Raw genomic sequence first — 23,636 nt, forward strand, 5'->3', positions numbered from 1 at the left:
AGAAATCTAAGATTGATTAAGAAATTTCAAAAGATAACTAGGGTACCACAAAGGTAGTTACAAAAATTGTAGTTTTTAATGAGAATGATCTGTATTAATTTTGGTAATTGGAAATTCACTACTGTTGGTGTCAGTAGAAGTTATTTTTCATTTTTCAGTAAAGAGTGGTAATAAAAAGCAAGGAGTTCCAGACAAAAAAAAGTATTCTCAAGTATTGTATGAATGACTGTAAATAAATAAATAAAACTCAAGTATTTTGATGAAAGACATTCAATTTGGACAGGTTAAAAACTACTCTAAATGTGAAAGTTGTGTATACTCTTAAATACTGGAAGCCTCTCAAGCATTTGAAATATTCACTCTAAAACAATTTATGCATCTTTTCAAGATCATTTCTCCATGTCTTGATGCTATCTTCCTGCTAGTCACAATTGTGAAATTTTTCATGTTCCTTTTCAAGCACTTAGCATGAAATAAAAAGTGTGTGTGCATATTCATCCCTGTTCATGTCAGAGGAAGATTGATATCCCCTCCAATTCCATCACTGACCTCAGAAGGGGGGAAATGCATCTTCAGTGAGTGAAATCTATTTTCAAGTTGACAGTATGATACCAGAATTGAACTGCAATTGCATTACTTCTCAAATTCTTTGGGATAGTGATTTTCTTAGTCAAAAATGTAAGTCAGAGCCCAACTCTTCCTTGTCACTCATTTAGCTAAACAAGGTGAGAGCTAATATTAGAGGCTGAAGGCCACATAGAGCTTGCTCAAAACAGTAGGCATAATTCTGTTGTCTTCAGTGAGCTATGGCTCAGACCTTGAAGGTTACAATCAGTCATACACAGTGTAAAGGAACAGCAGTTCTTATTTTAGATTAAGCAAATTTAAGAGAAGGAGGTGAGCAAAAGTCTTTCCTTCTCTCTTACATGCCAGAGTTCACCATCTATGTCTGATCTGATTTCCAGCAACACCACTCAAGGAAGGAAACCTAGATTATAGCAGCATGTTTTTCATGTACATCTGTAATAGCTGCTGAATATTCAAAAGGGAATCCAAAATTTCACAATGTGACCATTTTGGAGAGGAACAGGCTAACTCATGTCCCCATCCTGTTATTTTTGGGGGGTCCTATCAACCTGTTTGCCAAAGCCATGGTTCATCAGTTCTTCACTGAGAGGATCAGACAGCACCTCTGTGGGAACAGCAGTGTATGGCAGGTGTGACAGCACTTCTGTCCTTGCTTGTCTCCATGGGTTTTTCTTCATGCCTGTGCAAAATATGGCCTTGAATCTTGACAGAGTAGATAGAGGAACTGTATTCTTCTACAAAAGGGCAGTTTGGTATATTTGTATGCATGACACTCTCATTCCCTTAAGTGGGAAGACAAAAGGCATTGTCTTCCTTCTATTGTGTAAAATCTTCCCTCCAGTGAGAATAAAAGATTCAAGAGCTCTCATGTCAGGCAGTGCAGCTCCTTCTCCTCATGAGGATTACCTGATGTGAACTTACTGGGGAAAATTAATGCGGCCTTGTCACCAACTCCTGCCACCAGAAATACTTGTGGAGAGAGCAAGGCTAATAAAATGTGATTTAGGGGTACATACTATGTCCCCCTAAAAAATGCTTTCAATCTAAGCTAAATCTCAGCTAAAGCTGGAGACCATAGAATCATAGAGTGGTTTGGGTTGGAAGGGACCTTAAAGATCATCCTGTGTGATGATTAAAATCATGTCCCTTTCCTCATTTAATGTGATGCTATAGCCAGGAAATGGGACTTTATAATGGAAATCTGGAGAGCACAATCTTACTGAAAAAGTAATTTTTTTATAAAAGTTTCTACTTTTAAAAAAAGTGCATAGAAATAGATGTCCTTGGCCGGACTGTAAGAAGCTTACTTAGGCTAACAAGATTGCTTCCTACCAACAGTCATGGGTTATGTCTCTTCTCAGTGAGAGGAAAGGCATGCCCATTGCTGAGGGAATACAAACTCTCAAGCTGATTCTGAGCACAGGAATGCAACTAAAAATGTCATCATTTTAGCTGTCTCATGCAGGACATCTCAGGTCCAGGCTGTATATAGCCTAATGGATGCAATACTATCCCTGATTCAATAAACCTTGCCTTGCAGTTCTGCTCCTTTCAGAGCACAGCTTGTGAGCATCTTTGCCCCATATGACCCTATCTTAAGTGCATCTAAAACTTCTACTAGAATAAGAACATATGGACCAGTTTTCAAATCTGTAAGCATTAGTTGATGTTTATTAGTATTGCAATTCTTTTTGAGTTCTCATAGGTGGTACAAAAATAACAGTTGAATGCTCTTTTTTTGATAAAGTAATCTATTAAAAATAGCTCTGGCTAGCCAGTTAGGGCATCTGAAAAAAAGTCACCAAATACATAGCTGTTTACCAGCTGCTCAGAGGTGTTAGGAAGACCAAACAGCAGAACACTTAGTGGTTCCTTTTTTAATTGAATGATGGGAAATATAACAATTTGAAAGACATGATTTATTACTGCATTACTTCACTTCTATGCCTATAGGCAGAAATCAATCAAGCTAGAAGAACCTTAATGCAGAATTTCCTTGTTGCCAGTTCAGCTGAAAGAGCCTTAGTGCAAAATTTCCTTTTTACTAGGTTTAAAGCAGAATCTTGATATTATTGTATCCTCCAGGCTGGCTAGTCATGCCCAAGTGGAATGCATGAAATTGCACATTCAGCAGAACTGTCCAGAGGTAGTCTGTTGAAACTGCAGTGCTCAGACTCAAAATCACTTGAGGGGATAACTTCTACTTCTCCCAACTCATGGGAACAAAGGGAGCTGGTCAGCTCAAACTGACTGCAGAAATACTGTCATCAGCTATGGTACGTGAGTTAGAATCAGTTCAGCATATCCAACTGGGAGATTAGAAACTTCTTTTCACTTTCATACGGTGAAACCATGATGAGAAAATAATTTTCCTATAATTCTCTGAAGAATTTATTGAGCAAAAAAAATATTCTTTTCTTGTAAATTTAATTTTAATAATTTATAGCTATGTCCTAATGTTTCATACTCAGGTTTACTTTGGTTGAAAGCTTCTTTAGCTTGTTTAAATGCAGTAGGAGAGACACAAACCACAATTCCCTTCCCCCCCACCCCCCTTTCTGGTAGCTTTGATAATGAAAAATCTGTCAAAAGACTAATAGGTAAATATGATAGATTGGTTATATATACCAGACCTTCTCCATATACATCTAGATTGGAGGCAGCCTACCCTCAAATACAATGTTTGGAGTTGGCTAGGGAAGGCCAAGGGTTCCTGAAAGAGTCAGGGAAGACCTTGAACTAAGGTGAATCAGGTTTCATCCTGATTTCATCCATTCTCCTGGTTTTATCCATGTCTCTTCTTAGGTTTCATCATTCAGCTCTGAATTAAGAAAACACTAATCTATTCAAATCTTCTCATCAATGAGTGGTCATATGACTTCCATGCATGGCCTCATAGTCAGTGCTTTTGAGTTCCAAAAATGTAAAAAACAGTAAATAAGTGCCAAAGTCATGTTTTCAAGTCTAAAAAATGGTGGTCTCCCACTGAGCTCAAGTATTAATCTATATAATCTAAAATATAATAATAATAATCTAAAATATAATAAGTGGGACTGAGAACTTAGACTGCTCCAAGCCAAAGCATCAATATGAGACAAGCACACTGAGCTTGTCAGAGTATGCTGAGGTGGTTGTAGCAAATTAGTAATGCTAATAGGGAGTCCTTAGTCTGTGGATGAAGTTGTACTAGGTACTACTTGGAATATATATACAATACAGTAACACCAAAACAGACCTTGACATCATGTAGAGATAAAGTTGTATGAGGCCTTTTAGCATATCTGGCACCAAAGATTTCAGGAATGGTACTACTGCAATGAGAAACATGTTTTGAAAATAACTGAGCTCCTCAGTAGCTACCTATGCCAGTGCAGGTGTTATAGTCCAGTAGCTCACAGCAGTAGCAGTCTAATGTACAGAGAGAGATCTGCAAAGCTTTGCTTTTTGTTTTCCCACAGTACCATGACTGCACTCATGACTTATACTCAGAAAGTCAGAGAATGGTCACAATGTTGTATCACTGAGCAATCACCAGCTGTGGCCTTGCTGGGGCAATGCAGTGATGGTTCCATTAAAACTGTGCCTGAAGTGAAATCTAGCATCCCATGCAAAATACCCACTGTCTGTAGGATCTGGGGAGGGAGAAGGCTCTTGCTGGGACCCAGCAGAGGCTGCATTTTACCAGCACTAAGCGGCCTCTGGGTGGGTGTAGGAGGTCCCAGCTCATTCTGGTTCTTTAGTGACCATTGCTGTTGGAGACATTTCCACCTGTCAGCTGCAGAACTGTAAAGTGTGTGGACCACTCCCTCAGGGTGTGAAACATCTTGTTCTGATGAGTTTCAAGTCCATGTTTCCCAGGAGAAAAAAGTAGTTAAAATATGCTAGCTCTGTCCAAAGGTTAATAGCCAGTCTGGGTTGGTGTTTCCTCTTCTGAGGAAAATAGGATACTGTGCAGCAAGGGATAAAAGATTAAAATTTGGGAGATACATTTTTAAATTAAGTTATTTATAGTTTTTGATTTGGGAAATCTTTCTATACTTTCTGGTTTACGTCTCCTGCCATATTGTTCTTCCTGGCATAATTATAGCCTGACAATTGAAAGTGCCACTTTGCAAAGTCTGTATGCTGTATATATTAACTTACACTGTTATGTAGTCAGTAATTTCAGAGCACCAAACAGGTACTACCAAGTATATCAATCTTAAACATAATTAATGCAACTGAGGACTGCTTTCCTTTTGAAATCTCTATCACATTCCTGGTAAACAATGTGTAAAACCCATTATAGTATATCTGTCAACAATGTAATTAAAAAACTTGCCCAAGCAATGTTCTTAGCAGGAAATATATTGGGAAATCACTAGCAGAAAATTCAGAACAAAGATGCTGTGTTATAGCTTAGTTTATTATGTCCTTCCATATGTAGGTGTTTAATTTGAAACACTCATTCAAATTTCAATTCATTGCCACCAAAAAGATCCTTAGAAGAGGAAATACAAGTTATGCATTTTTATGTTGTTTGATGATGATGATTTTGCTTTATATTTTTCAGGAAAGGTGGTTTATGGGGAGCCTATTGCTGCGAGTCTTGGCACTGATGGCACCAACTACTGGAATAAAGACTGGGCTCATGCTGCAGCATATGTGATGGGACCCCCACTGAGACCAGATCCATCTACTCCTGGTTTCCTCATGAACTTACTGGCCAAGTAAGCAGATGAACAAGCAGTGACCACTGATACTCAAATGCACAGCAAATTTTGTCAAGATTATATAATAGTAGGCTGATGCTCTGGAGATTTTCTAAGTACAGAATGCTACATTATCAGAAAGGAGAAATGGAGGGTGAAATCACAGATGATAATAATTTCACTTTTCATATTTTGTTTCTTTGAACTCTTCTGTCCACATATGATTTTATTCAATAAGCTTTGCTTTGCTCATACCACAGCAAAAAATGTAACATGACCAGGAAGACAGACTGACTGTAAGTCAGTGGGAAATGTGTAAAAGGTGAGGTCACACTAGATTTTCTGGGGCTTGTTGTCTGCTGCCTATTTTGCTTGAAATTCAAATGCTGCATAAAACTAAGCCTGCTAACTTCTGAAGGTAGATACAAGGTATTCACTTCAGATTGTCTACTTCAGAAGGATGTAGAAAAAGAAGTATCTTTAGGATATCTACACTTAACAAGATGTGTGATTTGCTGGTATTTCATTACCAGTAAATGTTAACTCCACAAAAAGGTTGAATTTGACAGAAGAGCCTGTAAAGGTATGCCTGAACACCGGCTGTTGTGTAGATCCATAGTAATTTCAGAGGTCATATGGAGTGACACAGACTAAAATTGCCCAAAATGAGGATGAAACCAAGCTGCTTGCTCTGGGCAAAGTGGACAGTCTTCCATTTGTGGGATGTCTTTGACATACTCAGAGTAACAGTCAGTGTTGGTGCTTATTTTCTTCTGAGAGGTTTCTGAAGAGGAACCTGCTTCATAGGGCAGCTAGCTGTTACTGTGGAGCCAGTCTTGGAGGATGGGACTGAGGACAGTCTGGCAGGGCATATCAGTTTTTTTCTTGAAGGATGGATGTCTTGATCTACCCAGCCTTACAGCAGGTTTTCCTCTGTGGTAGTGTCTGGTACATGCACTGATTCATAATGAATTTTGTTTCTCTGCAGTGGTGACCTATCTGTGACAGGGACAGACAATTGCACCTTTGACATAAGCCAGAAAGCTCTGGGCAAAGATGACTTCACAAAAATCCCTAATGGAGTGAATGGTGTGGAGGATAGGATGTCAGTCATATGGGAAAAAGGCGTTGTAAGTATATCAAAATGTCCAAACATAGAGGTAACTGATTTCTCCCACAAAACATAATCTCTCAGCAGGTATTAACTCTTCAGTTTTATCAAGTGTGTTTATCATAAGATAACTTATTCAATTTAAAACTATAACAGTCCTTATTAGCTCTCACTTTATACTCATGGAAGAAGATTCTTAGTGTTTAAAGTATTTCACTAAAGAAGCATTTCTGTTTTTTAGCAGTAAGGGATTGCTGTTGTTTCAGTAGTACTGCAAGTATATTCCCTTGAAGCATTTTTTCAGCTTGTGAAAAGAAAATAAAAGAGGTGCCTACAGTTTCATCTCTATCAGCTGTGTATTTTTTCCTTTTTGATCTCTCTCCAACTTAGCCATTGGAGGAATTTGCACAGTGGTGTGCCTGTCAACTTCTAATTTATGTTTTAAGAAATGCTTCTCTAATGTGATAAATTGAAATGAGCAGCTTCAAGTTGCACTGACTTCAGATTCTCATACCAACATAAGGTAGTGTCAGAAGGGCAGTGCTTTTCAGACAATGTCTGATGAGTGGGTAGTTAAGGAAATCTCTCGAGGAAGCTGCTGAATATTAGGTGTTATGATTGTTCTGGCTAATGCAAATCTGTTATGTTCTGGAAGCTCTAGTTCTATTGAAGTTCTCTTGCAGTAGTGAAGTCACATTGATAATGAGCTGTGAAGCATATTCATTTGTCACAGTAGAATTACCTACCTCACACCCTTGGTAAGAATGTGGTTCATGATAGCTCTTGTTTATCTGTATTTGGGATTCAGCTCCAGTTGGTATGTACAAAACACACACTTGTGCTTATACTTGCCTCTGGTACAGTTCTAGTGAAATCTCTGATGGTGTAAACAGAAATCTAGATATGGTTCATATGAAACTGAGACATGAATGTGTTCATCAGTGCTGCTTTTGAACAGTGCATCCTGTTGGGCAAGATAATTTTTTTAAAAGTTCTTCAACTGATAAGATCCTCCCTTTTTTCATTTGTAAAATATTATACAGCTGTGTGAGTCTATTATAACAGCTTCCCTCCCTTCCCACTCAGCATTACTTAGAATAGCAGTGTTCACCATTTTCATTATACTTTTCTTCTCAGATGACTGCTCACAGGACATCATAAACATATTTTTAAGATAGTCTGATTCCCAGACTGACCTGTGCACAATATTACTGCCAGGGTAGGTGGCTTTCCAAACAAACAACAGTCATGGAAGCTGGATAAAATTAGTTACAGTGGACAGTCTCAGGACACATGTATATCCATTGTTACTTGCTATTTTGATGAAATGTCACATGAGCAAAACTGGTTTTTATGCTATTTGATTGCAGCATTTGCTGATCATTGCTATACATTGTGACATTGCTAAAGAAATATGCAAATCAGTTTTCCTGTATTACACATTGTACCTTGCCTTGACATTATCACCTTCTAGGTTCCCCTTGATACTATGTCATCATTTTCAAAATTAAAATACTTGAGAAATGTTACATTTCCTGAGGAAATTGCTGAGCAGGACTACAAATTTAAAGCCAGCTAAAACATTTGATTTCAGTTGACCTGAGGCTGGATCTGTTTGGTTTAAAGTTGTCTTGTTTTTCTCTTTGCTGTGTGATAAAATAAGATAAAGTTACTGCATTTCATGAAAGTACATTGCATTATGGACATCTGAAACAAATAGTTAATTTTGCTTCTAAATTCTTCTGTATCACGTTTAAAAAAAATTATGGCTGTCACTCATCCTAATTTTTCAACTAGAAGAACATTTTTTTATTCCTTGTTTAAAAAAGTAATGTTTGCTTTTGTGTACTGTTTTACAGCACAGTGGAAAAATGGATGAAAACAGATTTGTAGCTGTTACCAGCACAAATGCAGCAAAAATTTTTAACCTTTACCCAAAGAAGGGAAGAATTGCTGTGGGCTCTGATGCTGACATTGTAGTTTGGGATCCTAAAGCTACAAGGTATGCATGGGAAGTTGTTCTCCCCACTCACCCCCTCCACCACCTCCCCCCACCTCCCCTGCTTCCAGCCTTTCTGCAGGAAAAAAGCATCACAAAGCCTTTGTACAACAATAAGCCTTTAGCTGAGGTTATGGTGGTTTTATATAGCACTTGTGTGAATTAATTAAAGGGTTTTGTCTCCCACAATAGTGTATGTAAGGAGAGATCTTTGATCTCTAGATGGATTAAAAAGCATTCTCTCTGATTGCTGAGCAAGTGCAAAAATTAAAAACTCTTCACATTATGCAACGAGGGTTTGGTATCCTGAGAGTAAAAATAACTCCTTTGGGATTTTAGAGCAACTCTTTTTAGTGCTGGAGTGTGTTTGAATTCCTTCACTGCAAAGGACATAGAGGAGCCTGCTGCAGCATGACCTGTGACAAACTTGTGTTTTGAACTTAGAGCAACTTAAAACCTGTTCAAAGGTGGTTTGAACTTACTTCTGAAGCTCAATCTTTTCATGCTTATGCTTTTTTTAAGGAGTTTTCTGATTGTGTGCACAGTAATTCTGCTAGAATAGAACTTGTTGCACCGACAGATGCACAAGCAGTGTCCTGGTGTCTCACCCTGCATGACTTGACACATGGTATATTTTTGCTAGAAAGGGCACGATGTGTCTTTCTAGGAGCCTCAACTCACACAGCGTACTGGCCATTACAGCTGATTCCTGTCCTCACACCATCAGCCAACTCCACAGTCAGGACTCTATAAATATTTCAGGAATTATGTCTTTAAGTCTTGTTGTGGCTCTTGTGCCCATCCTGGTCTTGATTAAACTGCCTGGAAATGGTCTGAGGGCTGTCTGTCACAGAGCCAGGTCTCCTGGGGAGTTGTCTCTCAGCTGGGTGCCTACGAGCTCTGTGAGTGCATCTCCACTGTCCCAGTGCAGGGTAACTCAGGTCTGCAGGAACTCCAGCAGCCAAGCCCTACCTCTGACCACCCGTGCACACAGCAGCAGCAGGTCAGGAGGTGTTCTGGGCTGGTGGTTTTCTTCATGGGATCAGCTCTAGTGAGCAGTGTGACCATACAACTGTGCTTTCACCCTTTGATTTTTGAGAAGAAAAAAGTTGAATACTCTGTTCCTGGTGTAGGAAAGTTCTGAAACCTAACTGGACATATCTGATTTTGGTAGCCAAATAGATAATATGTTCCACACCCTCTCCCCAGTCCTAGCTTTACCTTACACAAACAAAAGTCTTTTGACCAATCTTCTTGGTTTTTGATTTTTGATATGGAATTTTTACTCATTTCAGTATATTAATGAATACCAAAAATGTGTGAAAGTGTGAAGTCTTCTGGCGTTTTAAGCTACAACTTTTGAGGATATGGAAGTTGCTATTCAGAAGTCCCACAAAAAAAGTTATAGCACCAGCAAAAGAAGTTTCAGGAGTGTCAACAACCCAAATAAATATAGAGGCTTGCCCAGTGCTGGGTCAGGGAGATTTTTATGTGCATTATGCCTTCTGGCATGTTGAGCAGGCATATTTTGAGATACCAGCACTGAGCTATTTCAGGACAGTGTAGCTATGAACTCTGATTTTAAAAAAACCTGAAGAATTGTTTTCTGAGCTCTCTTCTGCTCTGCCTGGGGACAAATGAATCTAGAGGGATAGCATAGTTCTGACAATGTTCTCAAGGTGCTTTGTCATCTCTTGTAATTTTTTTTTTTTTTTTCGCTTCTCAAACATTTCTTCTGGTTTCATTCACTCTCTCCTGAGTGCTCTAATTGCCTTTTCACCCTCTTCGACTGTGAAGGTGCAGTTTTTCTTTAAACATTTTTTAAACATTTAAACTGTATTTTCTTATTGAGCAAACTTATTTTAAGTGCAGCCAATATTTTTCTTCCTGATCTGGTACTGTTCCGATTGTTAATCCATTTGGGTTTGCTGGGAACATGCTCTCTGCAGGTACAATTTTGTGAACTATATGAGAAAGTATAAATAAATCTCACTGGAACTTGTCTATTAATTTCACTACAAATCCTGAAGAGGGCATAAACAGTCCAGCAGAAAAAAGTGATCTGGCTAATGCATTTCAGCCATTTAAGTTGTTACACAAAGCCATTTAAGATGTTACACAAAGCATTCCTATGCTTCGTTGATTCTGGGGAGTGATTTTCAGTTCCACAGAGGCTTGTTCCTCTTTCTTGCTAAGTTCTTCCTCTTTTGTTCATGACTTTTTATCTTGTTTGCAACTATAAGTTTTGCAAGAGGGAAGTGCAATTTTCCAGTTCTGGTTTGAGGTTGTTTTGCTGTAGTCTTAAAATTCTGATTGATACCACCCTAATGAGTTAGAAAATTGCTGAAGTATTGCTGTGAGGAATTGGTCTTATCACTACCTGTCAGAGGAAGTCTATACAGAAGATTCTAGAGTCATTTAGAAAGGTAGTGCAGCTCTTTAATACAAAAACTTGTATCCCCACAAAATCAGCTGCATTTGCCCACCCACATCATTGCACAATAACGTCAGGTGCTATCTGAGCACTCAGGATTTTCCCTTTCTAGGTTACAAAACCCTAGTGAATTCAATGTGATGGCTCTGCAAACTGGGAACAATTGCAATTTAACGTTCTGCTTCCAGCACTCTGCTGCTCTAGCTGAAGCTTTCAAGTGTCAGCTTCATTGACTGGCCTATTTCTGTAGCATTTCTGGTAATTTGTGCAGAAAATACTATATCAACAAATATGACATTTGCTACTGTGTTTAAAAGCATCTGAATATTGATCTTAGCAGGTCTGCATGATAGCAAGCATTATTGGGAAGAAACATTAAATGTACAAATTGGTTAGAAACTGCTTTGCAAAAGATGGGTTGTGTGTCTTGCTAAAGCAGGTGTTTTTGTTAGATTCCTTATACTTATTCCATTCATTAAAAACCACAAAAATACAAAAGGGATCGGTTGGTTTATTGCAAGCCATGTGCTACCAAACATCATATTGCAGCCCTCAACACCCTCAGCATCTGTGCATACAGATTGTTCTGTGAAAGCTCCTTGGGAAAATGCATGTAGGCAGCAAACGTGTACTCACTGTACCATCTTATTTTAATCTGTGCTTTGATCAAGATTGTTCACTGACTCCTTTTGTGGCTGCACACAAATAATATAAAAGCCCCAAGTCTGTGAGACAAAAGCAAATGTAAAGGCTTTTTCAGGAGGCAAAAGCAAAGTAAGGGAAAGGGAATTTCACCTGTCAGCAAGTAAGTGTCCTCTATAGCTGATGCCTTTAGCTGTTGAAAGCAAGCAAGAGTATAAAATCTCTAGGGTTTCGTTCAGAAATGCTCAGCAAGGAATCTAAATACTGCAGTACCAAATTCAGGCAATGAAAAGAGCTGAGCATCCCTTGTAAAGTAGGGGCAGAAGGTCCTAAAGATCTTGTAAAGAGACATCCAGCTCCCAGCAGATATTAGAGCTCAATTAATTCACTGGAGCCTGTCGGAGCCTTGCAAGTAAACTCTGGATCAGGTCCCAAAGGCAAGATCAAACACCCATAAGGATAAAAAACCTGTCTCAAATAGAGTTTAACTTTCTAAGTCCAGCCACTTCATTATAACAACATGCAAATTGGGAAGCCACACTCCCCAGGGTTTTTCCCTCATTAAATATAGATAAGTTAGATACTTCTGATTGCAAAGGCAGAGCGGGCTGTGCAGGTAGCACCATCCTCTTTGTGCTTTGCTGGAGTGGTCCACTTTGGCAGGCCCAGCATGTGCCCCACATGTGCTGGTGGAGCTGGGCTCAAGCCCTGAGCAGGGCAGTGGTGGCTGCAGCCCCAGTACAGCTGCCAGAGTGGGGCCCCTGACCTGCAGGAGGTGTGGGAAACCTTTAGGGGGGACAGGAGGGAGGAAAAAGACAGGTCACTCTGTAATCTACCTGCCTGAAATGACAGAGGAAGATGTGTTTTCTAGTTTGTTTCTAGTATTTTTTCATTTTAAGGGAAACAGTGACTGGATGTGAATCAGCAAAATGCTGGAGTTCCCCAGTCTCTGGCTTATGTTCCCTCAGTGCCTTTGTTTCCATGCAGAAATGTTCATGGCTAGATCTTTTGTATTTCTTAGGACCAAAATCTGTAGCCTATGTCAGTCTCATTTGTAGTCAAGTATTCAGCCTCAGAGGCTTAAGTGGGGACGTTAAATGTTTAAGCACTCTGCCAAGTAATAACTGCCTGTAATTTTTAGTAACATAAGAGAGGAAGAAACCAAGATGTTAGCAGAGGATTAGAATAAATAATGCTGTAACTGTCTTACTCTTTTGATGAATGAGCATAATTTTGAATACTGAATATATGGATGACTGCATCTAATCACAATGAGACAAAATGAAATAATGTGGCATACAAATATCTATGTATAGGACAAGTATGTTCTGGCATTTTCAATAGCCCCATGTTCTTCTGCACAAGTGAAAGCAGTGTGCATGCATGAATGTACACTAATTCACCAGAATCCTGCTAAAGACATCTTATCTCAAATTAAGAAAATTGAGCTATTGAAACAATAGGCACAAATTAAAATATAGGAAATTCTATTTCAGCATGATAAATAATACTGTTTTCCTGTGATAGTGATCAAACACTGGCACAGATTGTCCATAGAGACTGTGGATCTCCCTCTTTGGAGGCACTTAAAACCCAATCTAACATAGCCCTGAAAACCCTACTTTGACTGACCCTGATCAGAACAGAGGGCTTGGAATAGATGATCTCCAGAGATGATTTCCAACCTCTGTGACACTGGTTCTGTGACCTGTAACAAGATAAGCCTCTCTGAGAGTGCTTGATGTTTGTTTCCCTAGTGATTTGCAGTCTCTAAAATATCACTTCTCTTCAGAGAAGCGAATCTCAGAAATGTAACCCAAAAAATTAAATAATTCTTTTTTTCTCCTTACATAATTTTGACTTTTTTCCCTTGTAAACACTTCTCACTTGTAAAGATATTCTCTAGTCATTGAATAGACTAATTTGCGTTCTCTTTTTGTATGCTTTTCTGCAAGCTATTTTATCATTACTGCTTCTTTTCTGCCCACAGTTTTTCACAAATGTTCACTTCCATTCTTGGAAGCTTGGAACAATTGGTAGGACCAGACTGGATAATATGTTAACAAATGAGCTACTTACCATAATAAAAAAGATATTTTGTTGCCATTGTCTACCCCCCTTAAAATGATTAATTTTAGGAGACATGATTACATGAAATAAATGTCCCATTTCTTCAGATAAGTCACTTTCATCTGAAGTTCCCAAACATCAACTTCCTGCCTCTTTTTATCTACAAATCTTCTCAATGCATATGACTACTCAAAAGTAATTTTATTGAAGATATTTTTTAAGAGGCTAGGAGCACAAATTTACGAATAGCTGCCTGCATATTTTTACACATGCAGTTACTGCAATTCCTCAATATAAAGTAGGCCATGAGGTTTCTAATCCACATTATAGGCTTATAGCTAGCATTTTTACATACAGATTTTAAGACTTTCTTATATTTCCTCTATTTTCTTTTTCCTGTTCTTTGCTTTTCTTTTTAATAAAACTCTTAATTATCATATAAATGAGTGGTGACTCAGAAATCACAGAAAGGTGAAAGACTTATTTTTTTTCTAGATTTTAGAAAAGGGGGTTAACTATACGTAGAGTTCAAAGGCATCTGTAAATGGTGAGAAGAGGCAACTCACAAACGCTGATACTATCCCCAGCAAAGTGGCATTTCTCACCTGCCCCCAGCTCTTAAAAGCTCAGAGATACTGCACTATAAGCATTGAGAGAGGTTACTTACAGCTCAAATACTCACTCCTACATAAACTGGTTTTCTTTGGCAGTTGTCAACAACCAGCTGCTTTCAATTACAGACTTTATTACTATGTTTTAAATTAGGTAATTAATTGATTATAAAATAGGTGTCCTCCCTTTACTGAAACGTTGAACAGGCTATTCTTGCCTGAGGGTTGTCATCTACAGCATTCCTTCATATTCCTGTCTCTGAACTTTTTAAAGAAATCTGGGTGAGGTATGTAGCCATTTCCATTGAATGTAGTTAAATTCTTAGTTTGCTTGCTTATGTGACCTTCAAAATTTATGATAGTCAAAGTTTTGGTTCTAGAGCTGATGTAGCTTCATGTCCTATGCGTTATGAAAGGTATGAGATCAGTCTAATATCTAATGGTTTCCCTTCATCCATGTCCCCCTCCTGCCCAACTGTAACTTACTGTTCACTGTTTCAGTCTCTGAAGCATAGACATGCTTGTTGATATTAAAACTGGTCCCTCTAACTCCTTAACAAAGTTTTAACTCATAACTTGAGCTGATTACCTGTATAGTCTTGAATTTAACCCTACCTATTGCTGCACGAGTCTGAGCTGCTGCTCTTTTTCAAGTTTCAAGCTGCAGTCTGTAGTTTATTCAGTTACAATACTCTAGGAGTGGCTGTGAAGTCCTTTCTCACATAGAGCATAAATAAATACAGTACTACTAGTCACTGAATCCTCACACAGTTAGAGCAAATCTGTCAGTTGTTCTTAGACTAAATTACACTTTGACTCTAAATTAGTTGGACAAAATTATGGTGGTGAAAAAGACAATTTCAGAAGCATGTCTTCCTCTTTGGTACTAGAGGAATGGCAATGTATATATTAATAGCTTCAAATTGCTATGTAAACCAGAGGTATCAAAAGCAGCTGAAGTGAACTGCATGGAAACACTGATGTGAGTAAGAACAATCTAGGATTTGATGTCTTAAGAGTATCTTCTTTGTAGAGGAGAATGTTCTTTTAAATGTTGAAACAATTGTTCTGATCTCAGCCTCCATTGAGAAAGGGTTGTTTGAAACAAGAGCCACTGCAATTTATAACCAGAATTAGATAATTTTACAAGTCTTATTGTAAAAATACAGTGTAAATTTTTGAAACCTGGACTCAGAACCTGTTTTCATGCTGAGTAACCCCTTATGTCAGGTATCACTTAGGATGCTGGAGACAGCTGTTAAGTTGTACTCTACCATGGTGGTAGTCCTAGTTTCTTAGATTATTACTGGGTTACAACTGCTTTTGCTGCTAGCTGGGAATAAACATCAGAACTTTGCTAACTGACTTCTACTGAAATTGGTGATACAGCTGTAAACATTCTTGCATAAGGTTGCTGAATTGTGAGCTTCAGACCCAAACATCTAATTCTATTTGCTTGTTTGCTTGCTACCTGAAACTTTTACTGACATTGATGATGTCAAAGGGTTAAGTCACAGGCAAATCTTGGTGATTTCCATCAGGGGAAATGCACTTCACCTTCAGAAAGGGCAGTGTGATCAACAGCTTGTTTCAACAGAAGAACTGCAAATGAATTCTATTGAGGTTTCTTGCTGAGGCAAGCTCTGGAAATGTGTTTTGTCCTCTTGCAAGGTTTAGCTGTACAAATTGATATTACTTTAAAATGTGCCAGCTTCCATTCATTTTGTATCTTTAAATGAAGGACATACCTCTGAGACATAGTTACCTCTAGTGATCCTGTTCTAGCACATTTAAACAGCTCACATGTTGATGAAGGATCTTGTTTATTTTTTTGTGTTTCCTCAAATTACCCTCTCCATTTTTCTCTTCATGTCCTGGTGCTATTGTGCAAGTTGATAGGATATATATGCAGAGAATGCTAAAGATTATTATATTGCAGTTGTTCTTACTTACTGTTCTAGCAATTGGACCCATAAGGGTAATGTAATAAGCTAGAGGAATATGTTCAGAAACTCCTAATAGGGCTATTATAACAGCCATGGGTAAATTTTTCAACAGCATTTGATAGGACCAGTAAAAACAAGAGAGGTTTGAATTTTCCCAACGTGAACCTGCAAGGTGATGCTGATATTGGGGAGCAGGCATGCATAAATTTTCTGTCCAAGGTGTGTTGTAAAAGGTAAAGTTTTTACTCCTATGGGTAGACTGGTCATAGATGGTATTTACGTATTAGCCATTGAAATGTCAGTTACCACATTATTTAAATGTAGCCCTTAGCAGAACCAATTGGTCTTAGTTCAACCTAATGATATGAAAGGAAACTCAGAATCACTCCATGAATTCTTTTTTCTTCTTTATAAGTAATAATTTTGAATATTTAGTATTACTGTTTTTGAAAATTGCTATACTTCAAGTAATATACAGGTTTTTGTGGATTTTTCATTTTGATATGGATTGACTAAAGTTTAAAAAAATTCTCCAGCTTGATAAATATTTTAATCTATTAATATTCCATTTTTCTTTTGACTTTGATAATTCCTTTGCAGACAGATGTAGTCTCTGGAATAATATGAATGCATGTATGTGCATTATAGTATATGCATGATAGATTTTTGATTGTGTGAGCACCCATCCTGGAAAAAGCCTGACTTGTAGCCAAAAGCATGACGCTTCTTTATTTTCAGAAACTATACATGACAATAAAAACATAAACTATTTAAATAATATATATAATCTGTAGCTAGGAAGTTAATAAAATAATTTACTGAAATTCAAAGTCTGTTATGGCAGTATATAGTAAGTGGCTTAGTAGGGAAAATAGACAATAAAGGAAGTATACACGGCCTGGACTTCCAGATAGTAATGTCAGCTCTAGCATTGGCTCTGCCTTTAAAGTAGCCAGTTGGGGTTGGAAAAATTGTCTAGAAAAATGGAAATCATGTAGAATTAGGTCTATATGTACAAAAAGCAATAATACAATCATTCAAATGAGTACTGAAGTCTGAAGTTCTAATTTACTTAATACCCTTGGAGGAAAGGTATGTAGAAGTGTGATGTCATTATTATTTAGCAACCTTAAGATATTTGGGCTGTCAGTCATTAAATCAATCGAGCTCACACTAAGTGTTACCAAAAATCATTATCATCTACTGACTTTCCAATGAAATGTTATTTGTGAGACTTAATCTGTGAAACATTGCAGCCATGCTTTTCAAACTTGAAATTGCAAGTCATTCCAAATAAAAGGTCAGAGCATTTTCTGATTGAATTGTGCATAGATATTTGCTTGACAAGGCAAAATAAAATCATGTTATCCAAAGAAAATATTACAACCTGATTTTTTTTCCACTAATCTCTTTAGTAGTGGAAAATTTTACATTTAAAGGCTGCTGAGTTCTGTCCTTTTGACTCCCTCTTCATTCTTTTGAAATGCAATTACTGTTCAATGAAATGTTATTGCACTATTCTATTTTTACAGCTGCTCTATGATATACTGTACAGGACTGTAGTTAAATAATGTTGCTATATCAATTTATCAAAATTTTATAATGAAGTCAAATGCAAGAATCATAGTAATTTTTTTGTGTTGTTTTGCAAACACAGGACAATATCTGCAAAGACACATCACCAGGCAAATAACTTCAATATATTTGAAGGAATGGTCTGCCATGGAGTTCCAGTCGTGACAGTTTCAAGAGGCAAAGTGGTTTATGAAGGTGGAGTTTTCAATGTCACAGCAGGAGAAGGCAAATATGTCTCCCGTCCACCATTCCCTCCATATGTCTACAAACGAGTCAGGCAGCGGGAACAGGTTAATTAAACTAATAAATCTCTGTAATGCCTTATACAACATGAGGATAACTAGCTCTTGGGAAAAGAAGTTTGGGGATTCATTGGTAATTTTCCTTACTAATCAAAATATGCCAAGGTGGGAGGAAAGGAAAGTAAGGATTCAAATTTTATTGCTCTTTATCTTACAGAAAAATATCATGGACTAGTTCCTGCTCTTACAGTAGTCTGTCCAGCTTGTGAATTAAGCCTGAGTACTTTTAAAAATAAACTTGTCCTACTTGCAATAAAAGTGGACAAAGTTTTGCTTCTGAGTAATCTAACTGCTACATTTCATCACTGATTTCACTGAAAATCAGAAAGTACAGATTTCATATGCAGGAAGAAATATTGCACGCAGGAAGAAATATTGCACCAAGGAAGAAATAAAAAATTTTCTAATTCTTTCATGGATTGGATATTTTGAGCTAAACCCTGAGGAGTGTTGAATATTTTGCTGTATTCCAGCAAGAATGTGTTAACACAGAACATCTGCAAAGGGTACTGCAGGGCCAAGCAAGATAGCTCTGTTTAAGCTTTTGTTCTCTTCTATTTTTTAAAGAGAAATATTTCAAATACATAAAGATTGGATTTTCAGTGCCTATTTATTATGCAAGCATCCATGATGCTTTTGCATCCTTAGTGTACTGTGAATAGGATTTTCGAAAGCACACTGAGTAAGTACATTTTAAAATCACCACCTGAATCAATGGGATTCACTGCAGGATCTAAAAGCTGAATCCATGTAAAACAAGGCCTAGTGAAATTCCCTCAAAATAATTCTGTATATTTCTTTCTGCTGTTGTCTTGATGGACTGAGAAGGGATGTAAAAGTGGCTGAATGATGCTTTCCTCCAAAGACAACAGTTTCACAGGATGTAGTGAACTGCCTGCAAGTTCATACACACAATACAGTATCAAAATTAAACTAAGCTGAAATTTATAAGAAATTTTATAATTACAGAATTCTAAAAGACTTCCATGAATATAGTAGTTTCTATTTCCCATCAAAGCTAGAGAGAATTTTCCCTTAACCCAAATATCAATTGCAGCATGTCTTCAGAAGTGATTTTTCAACCAGCTCAGCCTCCTGCAGCCAGCAACTGGAATAGTGAGTGATAGATATCTCCACAAGAGAGAATTTGCTTTATTTCATTGATATTTATTTACCTCTCTTACCTGATGTATTGAAAACATCGCTGGAAAATGTGAATACTCTAACAAAGAGAACAATCCATAAAATGAAGCAGAACATGTTGTTCTTCCTTTAAAAAATTGTTATAGAATTAGATTGTTACAGTGTTGAGCAGATTTAGTCACCCAACTCTTGATGAAAGCTGAGATCTGAACAGTTTAATCCCAGCACAAGAGATCTTTTCCAGAGAGAAGTTAGATGAAACTATTGGGATGTATTTCATAGAAATACAGTTTATCATAGGACTTCTATTTCAATTGCTTACTTAGCAATTGCAAGAGAAGACAAAATAGTGAAAGATTTAAAATATTTTATTGCAGGTATGTCAACCAGTTCCTGTCAAGAGAGCACCATATACAGGCATGGTCTCAGGAACACCAGTCACACAAAAGTAACAGGCTCATGCCCCAGTTTTGGCTGTTGCAGGTAACCATGTCTTTTGCTTGGTAAAGACTACTTAATTGTTCTCTGAAATGTCAAAAAAGGAAAAAAAAAAAAAAAAAGGGTAGCAGGCTGTCTGTCTGGTGACAGGCTTGTCTGAAATAAGCCATTTCAGAAGCAGAGTTGTCTTGGTATCTGTAAATTCAACAAAAAGTTCTGGCATCCCAAGCAGGGAGAACCTCGTTTGGATTGGAAACTTATTTTAAAAGTTCAGTTGAAAGAAACTGATGAAGCTTAGCTATTAGACTGAGACATGGATATGAAGGCCTATACAAAACCCAAGTTCAGTTAGCAACAGGACTATAAAATGAAGCATGACTGACTCGCTAATTTACAAACAGCTTGATGTGAAAAATCAAATTTGTTAGTGTCCCTGTGTTACAGACAATAACCCCCCAACAAATGTGCTGTTTCGGTTGAGCTGACAGATTTGTTTTGCAAAAAAGCTGCTTTCACAAAAAGAGAAGGCTCCAGGAAGACCTTAAAGCAGCCTTTCAGTGCCTCAAGAAAGCCTATAAGGGAGCCTGGAGAGGAATTTTTTTTTTTTTTCTTTACAAGAGCATGGAATAGCTGGAGAAGGTAGAATGGAATTACACTGAAAGAGAGAGTAGGTTTAGATTAGATATTAAGAATAAATTCTTTACTGTGAAGTTGGTAAGGAACTGGTTATCCAGAGAATTTGTGGGTGTCCTATCTCTGAAAGTGTTAAAGGCCAAGTTGGATGTGGATCTGAGCAGCCTGGTTTTATGGAAGGCATCCCTGTCCGTGGCAGAGGGGCTGGAACTAGATGACCTTTAAGCTTCCTTCCAACCCACACCATTCTGTTATTCCACAAATAAAGGTGCTGCAAGCAGTGCCAGCAGTGTTTGAATTAGTGTGACCTCATCACTACTAACAGGAGTAACCCAGCATCTCCCCTTCCCTCCTCTCCAGTGTTCATAGTGTGGTAACTTGGTTATTGACAGTCCATGTGCATGCCCTGGTCTTGGGCAGATCTTTCTGTGAGCAGAAATGAATTAGCTTTGTTAGTTTTCTGTTGCCTTGGTGAGTTGAAGTGTCTCTTAGGAGAACCAAGCAAAGATCCATGCAGTGCAGCATATGAGTGGGGTGAGGCAGCTGGGAGCAAAGACTAACAACAGCACCTCACTATCCAACTGTTTCACAAGCAGAGGAAATGCTTCAGGAAAAGGTAAAAGCTAGACAAGTCCTTCAGCAAGCACAGTCGAGCCATGCTGCTGCTGTGTGCCAACTGCACTGAAATGTTGTCTGCTACAGCAGAGGAGTTGATTAATATGGGTTGGGGGAACAGTGAGTGACAGGAAGCATGCCAAAATCCAAGCTGAAGTTTTGGGTGCAAATGTGTACCAACAATAAGATCAGCTAGTTTGAGAGATGATTTCCCAACAGATGAACAGAAAGCCCCAGTTTGTACCTCAGATGATGGGACAGGAACAAACCTGCTATGGTAGGAGGGTGAAATTAACTTTTCCACATTTCATAATATCATTTTTTAAAGCTACCTTACAGTGAACCTCATCCAGGGCATCAGTAGCAGCAATAGAGCGCAGTATCCTATTTGTTTTCCTCTGGCCTAAGGGAAAAGCTTTTCTAATAGAGAGGACTAAAGGCTAAAGCTTCAGTAGAGTGAGGAAGCAATAATCTAGCTCCTAGCACTCCTTCTGCATTATTACCTCTGAGTGACAAATTGCAAAGAAGAGATTTTCTTTTGAAAGATGATATTGTATTGTCTTTTTCTTCTCTGTAGATAAAAGCAAATGAAAATGACCTTGCTGCTCCCCACCAGCAGTTTCTTCTGGGTCCAGCCATCAATCCACAATCAACTTCTCAAGAGCCAACATGAAACAGTAACCAATAAACATTATACTTGGTTTTATACATAAAATAGTCATTGAAATTTATCTTTGAAGATATTTTTGCTGTAAAAATTGGAAGTCTTTTTAGAAAATGAAGTAATAATAATAAAAAAAAACCCTACAATTATAATGTGGCAACAGCTCTGTATATTTTTAAAAGTATTGGGATTTTGTTTTGGGATAGTATTTTTTAATGTTTATCTTTAGAAGGTATCAGCTACCTAATAAAGTCAAAGAAATGAACAATGGTGTTTTAGAACATTTTTTTTAAACTCCTGCTCCATTGGGTCCCAAGAAATGAATCCTAATTTACTAATTCTATATGTTAGGAAGATCTCTGTTGTGCTTGGCAATGCAGTGATTTCTGCATCTGAGAGTAGATGCTGAATTTTATTTTTTTAATTTTTCTTATCTGGAAGGGTCAGTACAGAAATATGCTGATTCAGAGCACTCACTATTTTGGAGCTGCTGCTACATCTCCATGTCACTATCTTTAAAGAACTTTATATATTTTGTCCCTGCCAACTGTACCACCAAGCTTTTTTTGGTGGGTTCAGCTATTTCCCTTGTTGAGAAACAAGGAAAAAAGGCAAACCTATGCACCATACTTGTGAACTCACCTACAGTAATAGTTTGTGTTCTGGCTTTATGGAGAGACACAAACCCATCACCTGAAGGCTCATGAAGTGAGATCACAAGAGAAAAACCATAATGCATTAATATAAGAAAACACTTTTAACAGAAAATTAGGTTTTTCCCAATGTAACTAATACTTTGCTTTTTGTTGAATAGGATTCCTATTAAAAAAAAAAACCAAACAACTCTTTTGCTCAATTTATCTAATTTGCAGTTTCAGAGGTTGTAGTACTTTCAGAAGCATATTTCTGCTACCACGTCTAGGCAAATTTTGATTTAGAGAACTGGAATGTTGTTTAAAGTTGTACTTTCATATGTAATAGCTCTTCTTTTTAAGCAGCTGCCACTGGGAAAAATTTAAGAGAGTGTTATGGTTTAATCCCAGCTGGCAGCTAAATACAACACAGACCTTTGCTCAGTTTCCCCCCTCCCTAGTTAGGCGGGGAAGAGAATCAGAAGGGTAAAAGTTAGAAAACTCTTAGGTTTGGATAAAGACAGTTTACATAGTAAAGCAAAAGCCATGCCCACAAGCAAAGCAAAACAAGAAATTCACTCCCTATTGTCAGGCAGGTGTTCAGGCATCCACAGGAAAGCACTGTGTATGTTCCCCCTGCTTCTTCCCCCAGTTTTACATGCTGAGCATGAGCATATGGTCCAGGGTATTCCTGGGGTTAGCTGAGGTAAACTGTCCTGGCTGTGTCCCATCCCATCTCCTTGTGCACACCCAACCCTCTTGCTGATGGGATGGGATGAGAAACAGAAAAGGCCTTGATGCTGTGTGAGCATTGCTCATTGATAGTGAAAATATCCTTGAATTATCAATTCTGTTTCTGGCACAAATCCAAAACATAACCCCACATTAGCCACTGTAAAGAAAATTAACTTGACCCCAGCCAAAAACAACACAGAGAGAAACAAGGCCAGCACAAAATCACCTGCACAGCAAGTTGGCTGTCCCGTATGTAGAAAAAACATAACCTGGATTCTGCAACCCACGGGCCAAACAGGCACAGAAAGTGCTGCCTATTTTAAGACATACACATTAAACATATGATAGTTACTATAATTTTTGACAGTGGAAAGCAGACTTGCAGTTCTTGCTATTTTCATAGGCATACAGTGATGTATGAGCTTTTATGAAAAACAAATTCCTATTAGGTCAGTAGTTCTTGTGTCTCTAAACAGAAAAAGAGGGTTTTCCTTATAAAATGTTGGAGGATAGTCATGGGTATGGCTGAGAAGGTCTAGCACCAGTTCCTATTTCTCAGGTTTATCTTTGGGGTGGCAGAACCATCAATCCAGCACTAACAGAGTTTACTGCTCAGTACAGACTTCTGTACTGTCATACTCTGCATCTCAGATCTTTGTCTAGTCTCCCTTTACAATCAATGGAGAGATGCTTCTGCAACTTTTTTTTTGTCTCTGCATCAAGATCTCACACAGGTTAGATGAATCTGTCTGGAGCTGTTCTTTGGGATGAGGGGGGCAGTTTTCTTGCAATGCTTGTTTTTCTCCA

At 38.0% G+C, this 23,636-nt stretch overlaps 1 protein-coding gene across 2 annotated transcripts in view; it reads left to right on the plus strand.

Moving 5' to 3' along the window:
• Nucleotides 1-21,730, plus strand: part of DPYS (dihydropyrimidinase) — a 30,358-nt gene extending 8,628 nt beyond the window's left edge. Inside the window, exons 5-10 of one of the 2 annotated variants that reach the window (XM_021546423.3) lie at nucleotides 5,141-5,297; nucleotides 6,268-6,409; nucleotides 8,250-8,392; nucleotides 17,750-17,957; nucleotides 19,490-19,595; nucleotides 21,376-21,513. In XM_021546423.3, the coding sequence (XP_021402098.1) occupies nucleotides 5,141-5,297; nucleotides 6,268-6,409; nucleotides 8,250-8,392; nucleotides 17,750-17,957; nucleotides 19,490-19,564 (725 nt within the window). In that variant the 3' untranslated portion in view covers nucleotides 19,565-19,595; nucleotides 21,376-21,513. Of the gene's footprint in view, nucleotides 1-5,140; nucleotides 5,298-6,267; nucleotides 6,410-8,249; nucleotides 8,393-17,749; nucleotides 17,958-19,489; nucleotides 19,596-21,375 lie in introns of both variants that reach the window. The other variant, XM_077782525.1, reaches the window with a different exon arrangement.
• The last annotated feature ends 1,906 nt before the right edge of the window (nucleotides 21,731-23,636 follow it).

This window comes from Lonchura striata, chromosome 1 (assembly GCF_046129695.1).
Source record: "Lonchura striata isolate bLonStr1 chromosome 1, bLonStr1.mat, whole genome shotgun sequence".
NCBI classification, from domain to species: domain Eukaryota; kingdom Metazoa; phylum Chordata; class Aves; order Passeriformes; family Estrildidae; genus Lonchura; species Lonchura striata.